Here is a 16,254-nt window from a genome sequence, read left to right as displayed (position 1 = left end):
TCTTCCTTCCCAGACTCTCCCTTTCGCACCCTTTTCACCTCCTTCCAAAACATTTTCTTATTTTGTTGAAAATTCTCTGTCAGCCGCCTACCTCACCTCTCATCTGCTGCCACTTTAGCATCACGCACAGCCCTTCTTGCCCTATTCTTCTTTTCCTTATACCATTCATATGACTTCTCATCCTTCCTCTGCGGCCACACTTTATATGCACGTCTCTTCTCAGCCACAGCCATACTTACTTCCTCGCACCACCATTCACTTCCTTTTCTTACACCACCACCCACACGTCTCACACCACACACCTTTTCTGCATGCCCCACCACAGCACTCTTAAACAACTGCCATTCCTCCTCCACACTGCCATTTTCTTGATCTTTCACTGAGTTCCACTCATCTTTCAATTTCTCCTGATACTCTATCTTTTTCTCTCTTTTATCCAACTCACTCACTTTTAAAACCTCCCTGCCACGCCTAACCCTCCTAGCTCTCACCCATCTCTTACCTACTCTTAACTTTCCCTCCACCAGGTAGTGGTCAGACATACCTCCACCCTCCCCTCTCAGAACTCTCACATCCAACAATCTTCCTATTACATTCCTAGACACAACCACATAGTCCATCAAAGCTCTATCAACAACCCTTCCACCCTTCTGTCTCACCCGTGTATACTTATAAATATCTTTCTTCTCAAACAGCATATTTCCAATCACCATCTCTCGCTCAACACACATTGCTATCATTCGTTCCCCATTTTCATTTCTTCCAGGCACACCATGCATACCAACTACACCTTCAACTGCTACATTTCCCACTCTAGCATTCAGATCTCCCATCATTACTACATTCACATTCGTTCCAAAACTCTGCAGACACTCATCAACATCATTCCAGAAAGACTCCCTCTCTTCTTCATCCCTTTCACTACCAGGCCCATATGCACTCACAAACACCCACAACTCAATATATTTTTCCTGAAGCTGTCGAACAGTGAATATGGCATCAGTGGTCCCTCTGCCTGGCATAAACCCAAACTGCATCTCATCAATATTCGCTCTTTCTCTAATCATACCTTCTAAAACTCTCTCCATTACCTTCATTATCCGATCTAAAAGCTTTATACCTTTATAAGTTCCTCTTTCCAGGGCATCACCCTTCCCTTTATACACATTTACAATTACACTCTTTAGCCAATCATCTGGGACAACACACTCATAAATAATCATATTTATCAGGTTAGTGACTAACCTCACTCTTGTATCTCCTTAGGTCTTCAACATTTCGGCAGTCAACCCAGACACACCTGTTGCCTTCCCCACCTTCATCCTGCCTATTGCCTCACTCACAGTAGCAGCATCAATCAAAGGCCAAGGGCCAAACACTGGATCTGCTGGCTCCAAACCTTCCCTGTCCCAGTCAAACTCCTCATTCAACAACCGGCTATAATGCTCTCTTCATGCTTCTTTAATATCCTCACTGTTCACCACTACCCTTCCTTCATCATTCTTCACACACTGCTCACCTTAAATATCATATTTTTTCTTTCCCCATGATTTAGGCTATCAAGTAAATGTCTCTGTGACTCAGACCTCACCCTGTATACCTCTCTTCTAGCCGTACACTTGGCAGCCAAGTATTCCTCCTTGTTACCACTCTTCTTCCATTCCTGGAAAAGCCTTCTTTTCTCCTTAACTGCAGCTTCTACACCCTCATCCCAGCACCAAGTTACGTTATGTCTTGGTGGTCCTCTTGTCCAACCACATGTTACATCAGTAACTCTCAAGAGATTGTTCTTCAGGGTTCTGTACTGTTCATTAACGCCTCTGTCTACAGCTCCTTGTTCAGCCACCACTCTTCTCATCTCGCTGTAGAAGGCATCCCTTACTAATTGGTTTTTCAGCTTCCATATTTTCCTCCTAGGTACATAAGTCCTCTTTTTCATCACTCGTTCTTTAAGCACCATATCACAAATCAGTAGTTTGTTCTGCTGCACACACTCCTCACTTCCTACAGCCCTCCTAACCAGAAAATAATCTATCTGACTGCTATTTCCCCCAGACTCGTATGTCTCTCTCTTTTCCTAAAATATGTGTTGCACACAATCATGTCTGTTGCCTCCCCAAACTCGAGTATCCTTTCCCCTTCCGCATTCCTTATACCATAGGCACATCCCCCATGTACTCCTTCATAACCTTGTGCTGCTTCACCTACATGACCATTTAAGTCCCCCTCCCAAAACCACTATCTCATCCTGCTTACCACCTACTACTAATTACAGTATTATTATTATTGTGGCACCTTCGGTTAACACATTAGTCCTAACCATGCAACATGGGATGACCGTAGTCAAGACCAGGTTTTACTTTAAGAACCAAATGTTGAAAATTAGTTATTATTATTATTATTATTATTATTATTATTTTTATTGTTATTAATATTTTTTGACAGATATTACTCAGACATGCAGCACTAGAGCTAAAAGTCTTCACTGGGGAAATAGAAGGCTCCATTCCAGTGATTATTGTTTGATGCAGTGCCTTACAAATATGGAATTCTGTACTACAGTATACAGTAATCTTACCAATTATTCATATGATGACAAGCTGCAGGCAACTTTTCATCAGTTTTTCTTTGATGTAGTTAATGGAAATGTATATCTACGGTATGGTCAGTAAAAGCAAATATCATAAACTGCCATTAGAAAGCTTGTAACATTTCAGATATTGTACTTATTTTTTTTCTTCCTTTCACTGCAAATTGAACATAACTCTACGTATATATATATATATATATATATATATACTCAACCCTCGGCTATCACGGGTTCTGCTATAGCGTATCTCGCTATCACGCCTATATAAAAAACTACCCAAATACCTTTATCACGCACTAAATGCCTGCTATCACGCACCGGAAATGCTCGAAATTTTCAAGAAGGCCGGGCTCTGGTGCACCGCCCAGCCAACAAAAGCTTCACTCCGTGACAGGTCGTGTGATGTCAGCGCCATCCAAGCGCTGATTGGCCGCCCAACCGAGTCTCCTGCCCGCCAAACCATTCAAGTGCGCACCCTCAGACCGTGAACAGTGACAGCGAAAACAATAACCTTTTTTATTATATGACCATGGCCAACGTACCCCCTCCCTGTCCCCCTACCATCACCCAACATAATGCTGCGGCACCTGGCAGGGAAATAAAAGAAAAGGAAGAACCTAAGTTATGCAGATAAACTGGAAATGTGAAACTTATAGACAATGGAGAGACCAAGCGAAGTGTGGGGACGAAATATAACATCAGTGAATCAACTGTGAGGGGTACCCGGTATTTATAAGAATCATGATCACATCATAAAACATGCTCATTTTTGGACTATTGTATGTTAATATGTGGTACAAAATGGGTATCTTAGGGGTAAAGATTGAGGTCATGGCACCAATTTTCAGTGTCTCAGTTACACAGAGAGTAGGCCAGCATGCTCTCCAGTACAAATTTCTCTATCTATCTTCACCAAACTACATGCACAGTACACACTACACTTCCTATTCAAAATTAACCAAAAATGGCGTTGATTCACCTTGCCTCGGAGTCCCCAGGGGGGGGGACCATAAATGCCCCCGCCATCTGCCCCTCTCCCGTTGACGACTCGAGGTGCCTGGAACCACTGTCTGACTCTCTTCTCCTTCATTTCTGCAACATTCGCGGCCTTTCATCTAACTTTCGCTCTGTTGAGCACCACCTCTCCTCCTCTAAACCTCACCTTCTTTTTCTAACGGAGACTCAGCTGTCTGAGGCAACTGACAGCAAACCCTTTTCTGTATCCTCCTACTTTCTCTATACTCATTTCAAAGCCAAAGGTGGCTGTTGTGTATACATACGCAACGACTTATCTTGCTCTCGTGTTCCTGAACTTGATTCTTCTGAATTCTCCACTCTCTGGCTTCGGCTTTCCTGTCATTCTCTGACTAAATATATCTGTGCTGTTTACTTATCCCCTAATTCTACTGACTATCAAAAATTCTTCGACTATCTTACTTCTACGATGGAACACATTCTGTCCATTTCTCCTTTCTCTGAAATCTCCATTCTTGGAGATTTCAATGTTCCTACCACCACCTTTGGCTCTCCTCTCCTTTCACGGATCCACCTGGTGAACAAGCCTACATCTTTTCTATCCTTAATGACCTAGAGCAGCTTGTACAGCACCCTACCCGTATCCCTGACCGCCTTGGAGAGAGCTCCAACATACTTGACCTCTTCCTCACAACTAATCCTTCTGCTTACTCTGTTAATCTTTTCTCTCCGTTGGGCTCCTCCGATCACAACCTTATTACCTTAACCTGTCCTATTGCTCCAGTACGGCCTGCGGACCCTCCAGGAAACGTCGTCTCTGGCATTTTGGAGCTGCGGACTGGGAGGCCCTCAGGCAGTACTTCTTTGATTTTCCCTGGAATGATTATTGCTTCCATGGCCGTGAGCCATCTGAGTGTGCCTTGCGCATTACGGAGGTTATTCTCTCGGGCATGGAAGCATACATTCCTTTCTCATATCCTTTGACTAACGCAAGAAAGCCTTGGTTTAATCACGCTTGTTCTAATGCTGTCCGCAACAAGGAGAAGGCCTACAAAAGGTACCGGAGCCAACCCACCCCTGAATCACATCATCTTTATGTTTCTGCCCGGAATCGTGCTAAGTCTGTTCTTCGCTTTACTAAAAATAATTTTCATCCATACTAAATCCTCTCAACTCTCCAACTCAATTTCTTCTCGCTCCTTCTGGCACCTTGCCAAAAATCTTTCTAACAACTTTACCTCATCATCCTTCCCTCCTCTTTTCTACTCTGATGGTTCTGTAGCTATTTCTTCTACTGATAAAGCAGATCTCTTCGCCTGAGACTTTCTCCTCCAATTCCACCTTAGACGATTCCGGTGCTGTTCCTCCATCACTTCCCCCTCTGACTTCCTCATGGCTGACATTAAAATTTCTTCAGTTGATGTATTTTCTGCCATTACTGGCCTCAGTACTAACAAGGCATATGGGCCTGATGGAGTCCCTCCTGTTGTTCTCAAAAACTGTGCTTCTGTGCTTACACCCTGCCTAGGCAAACTATTTCGCCTTTGTCTGTCAACTTGTACCTTTCCTTCTTGCTGGAAGTTTGCTCTCATTCAGCCAGTCCCAAGAAGAGTGACCACTCCCAACCCTCCAACTATCGTCCAATTGCTTTAACGTCCTGTATTTCAAAAGATTCGAGTCAATTCTTAATAAAAAATTTTAAGGCATCTTTCCTATCACAACCTTCTTTCCGATCGTCAGTATGGGTTCCGTCAGGGACGCTCCACTGGCGATCTTCTCACCTACCTTTCAGACTCCTGGTCATCCTCCTTTCGGGACTTTGGCGAAAGCTTTGCCATTGCACTTGACATCTCAAAGGCTTTCGATCGAGTCTGGCATAAATCTTTAATTTCCAAACTGCCCTCCTACGGTTTCTATCCTTCTATCTGTGCCTTCATCGCTAGCTTCCTTTCTGGTCGTTCTATAGCTGCTGTCGTAGACGGCCATCGTTCTTCTCCTAGATCTATCAACAGTGGTGTTCCTCAGGGCTCTGTCCTATCACCAACTCTCTTCCTTTTATTCATCAATGATCTTCTAAGCTGTACATCTAACCCTATCCACTCATACGCTGATGACTCCACCCTTCATCTTTCCATTCGGTTCCATAACGCCCATCTCAGCAGTTGCTTCAAGAAACAAGGGATGAGGCTATGGCACACCTAATGTCTGACTTGGCTCATATCTCTGACTGGGGTAAAAATAATATGGTTGTCTTTAATGCATCTAAGACTCAGTTCTTACACCTATCAACCCGACAAAATCTTCCACAGGTATACCCACTAATGTTTAATAATATTCAGATTAATCCTGCATCATCCTTGAACATGCTTGGGGTTTCATTTACTCGGGACTTGTCTTGGAAAGATCATATTACATCTCTTGTAAAATCTGCTTCCAAGAGATTGGGTGTGCTAAGCCGACTCCGCTCTTTCTTTACCCCTGCACAATTGTTGACTCTATACAGGGTTTTATCCTTCCCTGTGTGGAGTACAACTCTCATGTGTGGGGAGGCTCCCCACATACAGCTCTTCTCAATAGGGTGGAGTCAAAGGCTTTTCGTCTCATTAACTCTCCTCCTCTTACTGACTCCCTTCAACCTCTGTCTCTTCGCCGCACTGTTGCATCTTTATCTCTTTTCTGCTCGCTACTTTAATGGTCACTGCTCCTCTGAACTGTCTGCTTGCATTCCTCCACCTCTACGACGGGCGCGTAGCACCCGTCTAGGCCTCATCCCTTTTCTGTCCAACTCTCTAATGCAAGAGTTAACCGTTACTCCCAGTCTTTCATTTATGCAACAGGTCAGCTCTGGAACTGTCTCCCTCTGTCTGTATTTCCTTCTGCCTATGATCTCCAGTCTTTCAAACGTAGTGTGTCCAGGCATCTCAAAATGATCGGATCTTGAATTTGGCTCTCTATTGTATTTTGTTTTTCTCTTGGAGGGAACTGTTACTGCGGGCTCATGGCCTTTGGTTCCTTCTTCATCGCATAAAAAAAATAAAAAAAAAAAAAAAAAAATAAAAAATAAAATTATTTCCATAAGTTCTTCAATTCGGCTATTACGGTTTCGGCTGTAGCGCAGCCATAGCAGGACCAATTGGGAGTGATAGCCGAGGGTTGTGTATATATTTTTTTTATAATCAGCCATTGTGAAAAATGAGTAATTCTGATGATCATGGTGACTCAGAATGAAAAATGAATTTTTTATCAGGCTACGTGCCTTCTCAAACCCCAGTAGACAAAGGATTTATTTTTGGTTGTGATACATTAGCTGCTGTAAAAGGAAATGAGTTAAGGTACCTCATGATAATAGAAGTCCAGTAGTTTTTGCTTTCAGTCACTTATTTTGATAATCCTTGTTTTAAAAGTAGTTGCCTTTATTGGTAAGAATCTTTTAATGCATTATGCAGCATCTGAGCAAGTCTTTGATTTTTTATTTGTTTATTTTTTTCAGAAGATGAGTTAGAAGGGCCCATGGATCATGGCTCAGTCCTTGAGTTATATGCATTGGTGGGTGGAGCAGCTGCAGATGCTGGTGGAGCTGGTCCCTCTTCTGGTCCTCTCAGCACCTCCTCCACTCATCACCACCACCCACCGTACCACCTACGTCGTAAATCCCCAACACATCCTGTCAGCCCACCAGTAACATTAGGTGTAGCAGCGGCAACAGTCACTGCTTCTCCCACCACTGCATCACCGGCAGGGGTTTCTGCAGCAACAGCTGGTCTTCCATCTGCTGCTACGAGTTCAACACCAATGCTTTCACCTACTTCTGCCATCACTGCTGCAACGGCATATTGTCCTTCCATGCTACCTGCCAGAAAACGTCCCCGGAGATCATATTTTTCTGGGGATACTTCCACAGGTATTCTCTTTGTGTTGTCTGTTGCAGAATGCAGAGTTGTATAATAATGGCTGTTCAGCTGTGTGGTTATGATACCCTTGTGGGAAGCACTGTGTAGAGAAATAAAAGTTAAATAATAAGCCTTTGGTGGTCGATTAATTGTCTGGGATTGATTTTGCATGTCTAGCCTGTATCTTTATTGAAGCAATTTTGGGAGAGCCAAGGTGTAGTAGAGGGACCATATGCTACTGTATTTGTTCTGCACCTATGTATTTCTGAGAGTATGATTACTGCGTCATTTTTGCATCTTCGTTAACTATGATGCTGTTTTCCATGGCCAAAATCATTTTTACTTTGACTTTTTTTTTTTTTCTTCTTTTTTTTTTTTTTCCAGATTAAAACTAATAGTTTTGTTTTCTATCTTTTCCAGGTGTAGGATGTAACCCATTCACTGCAGCACATTACCTCCTATATGAACTTCCTGATGAGGTGCTACTCACTATATTTTCCTACCTATATGAGAGAGATCTGTGTCATGTAGCACAAGTCTGTAAACGCTTCTACACCATAGCCAATGATAATGAATTATGGTAAGTGTTTTTCTGTACTGTATGATATATTTGCCAAAGTAGCTATTATGTGGTGCTGGAGAGGGTAGCCCTCACACACTGGCACTAGTAAGACTGCCTAGCTATAGAAAAACATCCCTCACTTTTTTCCCAATCTCCTGAAGGGAGAAGGGTGGACTGCAGGGGATGGGCAACATCAGTCTTCGGTCCACTGGTTTCACATTCTGATGAGCCTGCAGTGACAACAGGGACACCTATAATGCACAGGTGTCAACAGATATTGCAGTAGGAAAGTAAGCTCTGTCTGAGGTACTGTGTCATATACATTGTTGTCTTTGACCATTCTCTATACTGTACTCAACTTATTTCCTCTTCACTCACTCTTGAATTTAGTCTCCAACATGGTCCAAGCTTGGGTTTCATACGTTAGAGTGGGGATCACTACTGTTGTGTGGCAGCGTTTTTACTTCCACACATTTCTGTAGTTCTTATTACTGCTTTCAGTGTACCAGCAACCTTTCTTCCCTTCTGTGCCTCTTCAAGCACATCATCCTCCAAACTTCTGTCCTTACCCATCACACTACCCAGGTGCTTAAATGCACTCATATTTTCTATTTCCTCACTATCCAGCCTCATTGTGCATTCATTGACTTCATTTCTCTTGAAGACCACAACTTTGCTCCTACATTCATCTTTAGATTCCTTTTGTACATACTCACTCAAACTTATTTACCAAATTTTCAGTTCCCCTTCGTCTTTACTTAACAATATATACAGAACAGAAGTTTCCAAATGCTGTCCTCTCTCATTAGGGCTGCTCCAACATCCACTGCCCTGTCTTGTATCTCTTTTACAACTCCATCCATATACAAACTGAACAGCCATGGAGACATGCCACATCCCTGTTTCAATCCAGCATCATTGGGATGAATATCTAATCTACACAGCCTCTTCCCTTACTGAAACTTCCCTTTTCTTCTCCAACTAATTCCTTTGTTAGTTTCCTAACTCTGTAAATGAGTATCCTACCATATAGTTTTCCTGTTACACTAATAGACAAGTTCCTCTGTCATGGCCACACACTTCTTTTTCCACTTTTCCTTTGTACAGGAGAATAGTTACACAGTACCTGACTTCCAGTCCCCTGGAAATCTACCTACCTCCCAGGCCAATCTGCACATCTTCCATGTCCATTCACCTACTATTTCTCCTCCATGCTTCAGCTTTTCACCACCAGTTCCGTTAATTCTTGGGGCTTTCCCCATTTTGACTTTCTTCATTGCTTCCACAACTTCCGTCCTACTGATGTCTTCCTACCTTCTCATATCCCTCCTTCTCCCATCCACTCCTTAGTATTAATGCCACCCTTCGAATAAATTTTACTTTTTGTCTGACTTCCAAAGTGAAAGCTAGGTAGTTAACTGTGCAGGATCATCATCATCATCATCATCATCATCATCATCATCATCATCATCATCTGGACCTCCTTTCCCGAAACCCAAGGGCAGGCTGAGGAGTAGCAATGTCCAGACAGCACAGACTTGCCCAGTCCAAATAGGCCACACTTCCATTCAAGCCCTCGGAATCCTGGCTCCACCGGATACGCCAGAAACATTCACCACATTCTGCAGCTTCACACGGCGTATCCGATTGAGTCAGTCCGGATGTGCAAAAAATTTTTCATAGTTATAGATTGTACAGGGTGATTTGAATGTCAGGACATAGGGAAGATCATTTATTTTTGCTGCTATGTAAATACACTGATAGTTTTACATTTTCAGTTGTTCAAAATATTTGTCATGATCATCAGAACACAGTTGCAGACGTGTCTCCCAGTATTTCACCACTCGTCAATGAAAAAAGGACTGACAGTTGTGTGGTCCTGTACACCACACCACACCATCATCTCGCAGGCACCCTGCATCTTTGTTGGGGATAACCAGCGAGGATTTGTATCGCTTCAGTACCATCGGTTTTGTTTGTTTACTTTGTAAAATAAAAGTTTGCCTCATCACTAAACAGAATGGTCAAGGAGAAGTGATTAATGATAAATGATTTTCCCTATGTGTCCTGACGTTTGAATCACCCTGTATAATGGGCATGATAACAAGCATTGCTACATAGCGAGCATACTATACTATCACTGACATGCAACCTTACAGTCTTTTGTTTGTTGCAAGATTGCCTTTGAACTCCATCATTATCAGGTGTGCTAGTGTCAATGATGGAACAATCATCTGTTGGAGTTAGGCAGGAAGTGAAATGCATTGATATTAAATTACTCTACTACCAGCTCAGGTGGGTGGGCAACTAATTTTTAGACTTTTGGGGGGGTTTACTGTACGATCATTGACATGCAACCGTACTGTCTTCAGTTTGTTGCAAAATTGTCTTTGAACTCAGACATTATGAGGTGTGCAAATATCAGTGATGAAACAATAGTGTAGTGTTGGAGTTCTGTCTATCTATCTATCTATCGCCAGACGCCTCAATCCCGTTTGGGGTGGCCACAAACAAATCGCCTTCACGTTGTCCTGTCCCCTGCCATTTCACTGCCCTGCTCCCAACTCACACCCCCCCCTCTCATATACCTCTCCACCCCATCCCTCCATCTCATCCTTGGCCTCCCCCTCCCCCTCCCTCTTCCCCCCTCCCTCTTCCCCCCTCCACCTCACTCACATACACTCTCTTCGTCAGTCTTTCATCCTCCATCCTCTCCACATGGCCAAACCACCTCAGTGTGTTCCTCATAACGTTTCCTATCACATCCACATCCACACCACAACACTCCTTTATATCCTCATTCGTCAGCCTGTCTCTCCATGTGACTCCACAGGCTCCTCTTAAATAACTCATTTCCACTGCTCTCACTCTTGACTTGTGTCCTTCCAACAACGTTCAAGCTTCACTTCCATACGTTAGAGTTGGTATCACAATACTGTCATGTAGTAACTTTTTGACTTCCATGCTCACGTCCCTGTTTCTTATCACTGCTTTCAAGGAACCAGCAACCTTTCTTCCCTGCTGTACCCTTTCAAGCACTTCACCCTCCAAACTTCACCAGGGAGGAAATGAATTGCAGTGAAATGAAATCAGTACCAGTTCAGGTGATTGGGAAACTAGTTTTTAGACTTATTTTTGGTGGTAAGCAGCAGATGAAGTGTAGTGAATTGAAATAACTACCAGTACCAATTTAGTTGATTGATTTTAGACTTTATTGGAATGATTTTAGACTTTATTGGAAGGGTGACCTTTGGCCAAAAATGTATCCTCATCGGACTTATGTTATAACTGAAACAGTATACAATAAATCATAATGAAGTGGATTTTTTTTTTTTTATGCACACTTCGTAAAACAAGGGCATGGTTACAATAAATTCTTATGCTGTAATATGATTAAAAGAAGCCTCAGTCAGATTTCAGTTGCATATCCACTCATACGCTGATGACTCCACCCTTCACCTTTCCATTCGATTCCCGCAACGTCCATCTCAGCAGTTACCTCAACAAACAAGGGATGAGGCTATGGCACACCTAATGTCTGACTTGGCTCGTATCTCTGACTGGAGTAAAAATAATCTTGTTTTTAACCCTTTAACCGCGGGTGTCATTCCAGAATGACGTTGCAAAAACTGGACCAAACCGCGGGTGTCATTCTCGAATGTTTGTGAATATTTTGAATACCCCAAGTTTTTTCCGTGCGCCAATTGTTTCAAGGGAGAGTAGCTATTAAGTTCTTTCACTCCAGCCGACCCCCACCTCCCTCTTCCCCCCCCAGGGGCCCCACCTCCCACCCCCTGGGCCCCCCACCCCACCCCTGACCAAGCACGCATCAGTATCTGTCCAGCTGTGTGAGTGACAACACATGCTGATGTGGCAGTGAAGTGCAGGCAATTACAGTGCCTTTTACCTGTCTCAGTGAACACAGAGTGGGTGTTTATCGTATGTGCAGTGTTCATATATGTTTACAGTATTATTATCAGAATGTGATTGGCATTTGGTAATGGTGTGTGAGCGAAAAATAGTGATTACAACACCGCTGATGTGGCAGTGAAGTGCGGGCAATTACAGTGCCTTTTACCTGCCTCAGTGAACACAGAGTTGGTGTTTATCGTATGTGCAGTGTTCATATATGTTTATAGTATTATTATCAGAATGAGGTTGGCATTTGGTAATGGTGTGTGAGCGAAAAATAGTGATTACAACACCGCTGATGTGGCAGTGAAGTGTGGGTAATTACAGTGCCTTATACCTGCCTCAGTGAACACAGAGTGGGTGTTTATCGTATGTGCAGTGTTCATATATGTTTATAGTATTATTATCAGAATGAGGTTGGCATTTGGTAATGGTGTATGAGCGAAGGTAATGGTGTGTGAGCGAAAAATAGTGATTTTACACCCCTCACTTCTAACGGCGCTGCCCGTCCTGTGAAAGTCAATAAAGTCATGAAACCTACATCAATGGAAAGCTGAAGGTTAGTACTTTCTAATGGTACCTTATTTTTTTCTCTAGCTTTATTCTGTGCAGAGTTATTAAGGTTTAAAGGTTTGTTTACATTTGCCTGAAACCCCCGCGGGAGAGGACAGTCAGAACAAAACAATACCCGCGGTTAAAGGGTTAATGCATCAAAGACTCAGTTTTTACACCTATCAACCTGACAAAATCTTCTACAGGTATACCCACTAATGTTTAATAATATTCAGCTTAATCCTGCATCATCCTTGAACATACTTGGGGTTTCATTTACTGTACTTGGGACTTATCTTGGAAAGATCATATTACATCTCTTGTAAAATCTGCTTCCAAGAGATTAGGTGTGCTAAGCCGACTCCGTTCCTTCTTTACCCCTGCACAATTGTTGACTCTATACAGGGGTTTTATCCACCCCTGTGTGGAGTACAACTCTCATGTGTGGGGAGGCTCCTCACATACAGCTCTTCTCAATAGAGTGGAGTCAAAGGCTTTTCATCTCATTAACTCTCCTCCTCTTGCTGACTCTCTTCAACCTCTGTCTCTTCGTCGCACTGTTGCCTCTTTATCTCTTTTCTATTGCTATTTGAGTGGTCACTGCTCCTCTGAACTGTCTGCATGCATTCCTCCACCTCTACGACGGGCACGTAGCACCCGTCTAGCAGCAAACTCTCATCCCTTTTCTGTCTAACTCTCTAATGCAAAAGTTAACCATTACTCCCAGTCCTTCATTTATGGAACAGGTCAACTTTTGAACTGTCTCCCTTTGTCTGTATTTCATGCTTTCTATGATCTCCAGTCTTTCAAACGCAGTGTGTCCAGGCATCTCGAAATGATGAGATCTTGAATTTGGCTCTCTCCTGTATTTTTTTTTTTTTTTCTTGGAAGGAACAATTATTGTGGGCCCGCGGCCTTTGGTTCCTTCTTCCTCGCATTAAAAAAAAAAATCAACAAGCAATTATTTATTATAGTACTGTACTTATGGTCTCTCCCTCAACTACCAGCCACCCACCTCAGTGACAGGCTCATCATCATCATCATTATCATCACTTCAGTTATTTTGTCCTAAGACAGTGCCATCAATATTACCCACACCATTGCTGCTAAAATATAAAACTAATTTTTGCCTTATGTAATCACTTTTACTTGCTTGAATGACTTATAACAGGGTTAAAGTGGTAGGCATGCGGGGTAGAGGCCACGAGGGGTGTTTGCATGTGCTCTCACTTTTGTCCTAAGGGAGGCACTGGGCGAGTTGAGTTTAGACCTGGGGACAGTGTTATCAGAAAGGTTTGCCAAACCCGTTTTTATTTTCAGCCAGATGTGAGGGGGAATTGTGTTATTTATTTATTTATTTTTTTTTTTTTTAATGGAAAATTTTATACATGTACCAGTATAATATGCAGTAAAGAGTTGTTTATGGTGGAAAACACTATGTCTATAATGCTGGCAAAAATTTACCTTTGGTGGAGAACTTTGAGTGTTGTATAGTATTTGGAATAACAATTAATATTACAGTATTACCACTTCAAATATGAAAGCCTAGCAGGGCCTTCATCAATCTATGAGGATAGTTGTTGCCCTGTCAGATTGGGTTCTTCAGTTGATGAAGTTAGTTATGAACTGGTTAAGGTTCATTTAGTTCATTCAGACTACTGTACTTGGCTCATCAAATCTGGTGGTATTTATCTCGTATCTTAGTTTAATCTTGCTTTCTCTAGACTGTTTTATTAACCTTAAACAATTTTGTTGTAATTATGATATATAGCCTTCATTACCCACTTCATTACTAAAGATCCCTCATAAAGCTGAATAAAATAGTATGTTGGCGGTTTGATTAAAGTGAAAATGTTCTCCGCCCCAGCCTGAAAGCAGACTCGTTTTTTGGACTCCTAAGCACCTGCCACTTAATATGGCTTTAATTGATTCAGAATGTAAATACTGTACTTTAATTCCATTAATTTTATTTTTCTCTTTCAGGAAAAACCTTTATCAGGGCCTTTACGAATATGATTTGCCTCTGTTCAACCCATCACCCTGCAAATTCGATTTTGTTCAACCTGAGGACTGTGATTACGATAATCCATGGAAAGAAAGCTTCAAGCAGTTATACCATGGAGTTCATGTTCGAGAAGGATATCACAAGCCAGGAGGAAAGGTTAGTATATACAGCATATGAATTAACTAAATTCTGGTTCTTCATTTAGAAGCATGGCGGAGTAGTGATTTGGCATTTCTGTCATGGTCAAGGTCAGGTGCTGTATCCTACAATTTGAATATAAGAAGCAGCTGGGAGGTTTTCAGTCATGAGAGGCAACATTATGCATTGAACAGTAAAGAGTTTTTATACTTTGCAACAAGTACAGTACATCCCCCTAGTACGCACCTATACAGGTATGGGCGGCAGAGGACGTTGTGTACTAGGAATTCGCATACTGTGAATACATAAACTTATGGGAAAAATTAGATATGGGTGGCACCCCCCTTCATGGGCAACCCTTGAGATGCCTTTCAGACCTAAGTATTGTACTATACAGGGAAACTGTCTAAGACATATTAACTAAGATAAAGTAAACCAACAAGATTATGGCTTTACTAGGTAAGTCAGCAAGGATTTGGCTGAACTAAACCAACAAGAATATGGCTGCTCACCTTCACCCGTTATTGCTTCATGGGGGGGCAATGTCGCGTACTCAGGGTAACCACGGATTTTGGCCACTCATCACTGCCCATCTCGCTTACAAGGAGTTCAGTTCGCGTACTTTAAAAAAAAAAAAAAAAAAAAAAAAAAAAAAAAAAAAAAAAGGTCCTCATGTACAAGGGGGATCGCGTACTCGGAACACGCGTACTGTGGTGATGTACTGTACAGTACTGTGTAAGTGGCTGAATGTTGTTTACCGAGTTGGAGAACTTTTTCAAACTGATTGTTTTTTAAGTTGGATGGTTACCCGTTTTGTAGGCTTCCAGTCTTTCATATAATCATCATCTGCATTCTTGATGGTCTTTATTCCAGTGGGGTAAAGCACTACAACAGGATGTTACCTGATAAGATTGAGTCATAGGGATGATTGAAGTTTATTGCTTTGTGTAAGTTACTGATTGCTCTATTTATCTTAACATTGTGGGGTGAGTTGTCAGGCCCAAAATCTATGCTGAGTGGGACAACACAAGGCAGATAATGGATGGACATTAAACTCTGACGTTGCTGAAGGGACCACAGCTATATAATGTTAGTGTTAGGGAGGAGGCTGTAGCACCAGCCAGTCAGGGTTGTACTCCCAATGGGAATGGGAATGCTGATGATAGGGATAGCTAGAGCACCTGTTTTGCTAGGTGCCTAAGCATCCCCCTGTGCTGACCTTGTAGTGTGACACTAACATGGAGAGTAGACCAGCATACTCGCCCAAACACTTCCTCTGTCTCATACGATACACCACATGTGCTTTACATATCATACAACGTACCCCACCACGTCACATTGGTTGACGCCAGCAAGGGCGTGTAGTAAGAAACTTTGCTCCTGCTACCTAGTGGCGGACCTTTTGAGGGGAGGCGTGACAGTGGCTCCACCAGTAGATCATGGGGCCGGGGTGAGATGGGGCTTACACCTGTGCTAGAGGGCACAGGGCATTGCGGTTCCCAGGCTGCCACTTCCACCCAACAGAGAGGGGCCCAAACCTGAGAGTAGCGCCCCAGGAGACTGCCTTATCAATGGATGTATAATGGCGGGACAGTTACAGTGCCAAGGCACACTTGGAAGGTGTCCCTGT

At 42.7% G+C, this 16,254-nt stretch overlaps 1 protein-coding gene across 1 annotated transcript in view; it reads left to right on the top strand.

The window, feature by feature from the left end:
- FBXO11 (F-box protein 11) overlaps nt 1-16,254 on the top strand; it is a 325,851-nt gene that overhangs the window by 55,090 nt on the left and 254,507 nt on the right. Inside the window, exons 2-4 of the mRNA XM_080267229.1 lie at nt 7,056-7,466; nt 7,876-8,035; nt 14,465-14,642. Of these exons, the coding sequence (XP_080123355.1) occupies nt 7,056-7,466; nt 7,876-8,035; nt 14,465-14,642 (749 nt within the window). The remainder of the gene's footprint in view (nt 1-7,055; nt 7,467-7,875; nt 8,036-14,464; nt 14,643-16,254) is intronic.

The sequence above is a fragment of the Coenobita brevimanus genome, chromosome 23 (assembly GCF_032717465.1).
Source record: "Coenobita brevimanus isolate Jiangsu-jjx chromosome 23, ASM3271746v2, whole genome shotgun sequence".
NCBI classification, from domain to species: domain Eukaryota; kingdom Metazoa; phylum Arthropoda; class Malacostraca; order Decapoda; family Coenobitidae; genus Coenobita; species Coenobita brevimanus.
The sequence above is the reverse complement of the archived record's forward strand: the minus strand, read 5'-3'. Positions and strand labels throughout refer to the sequence as shown.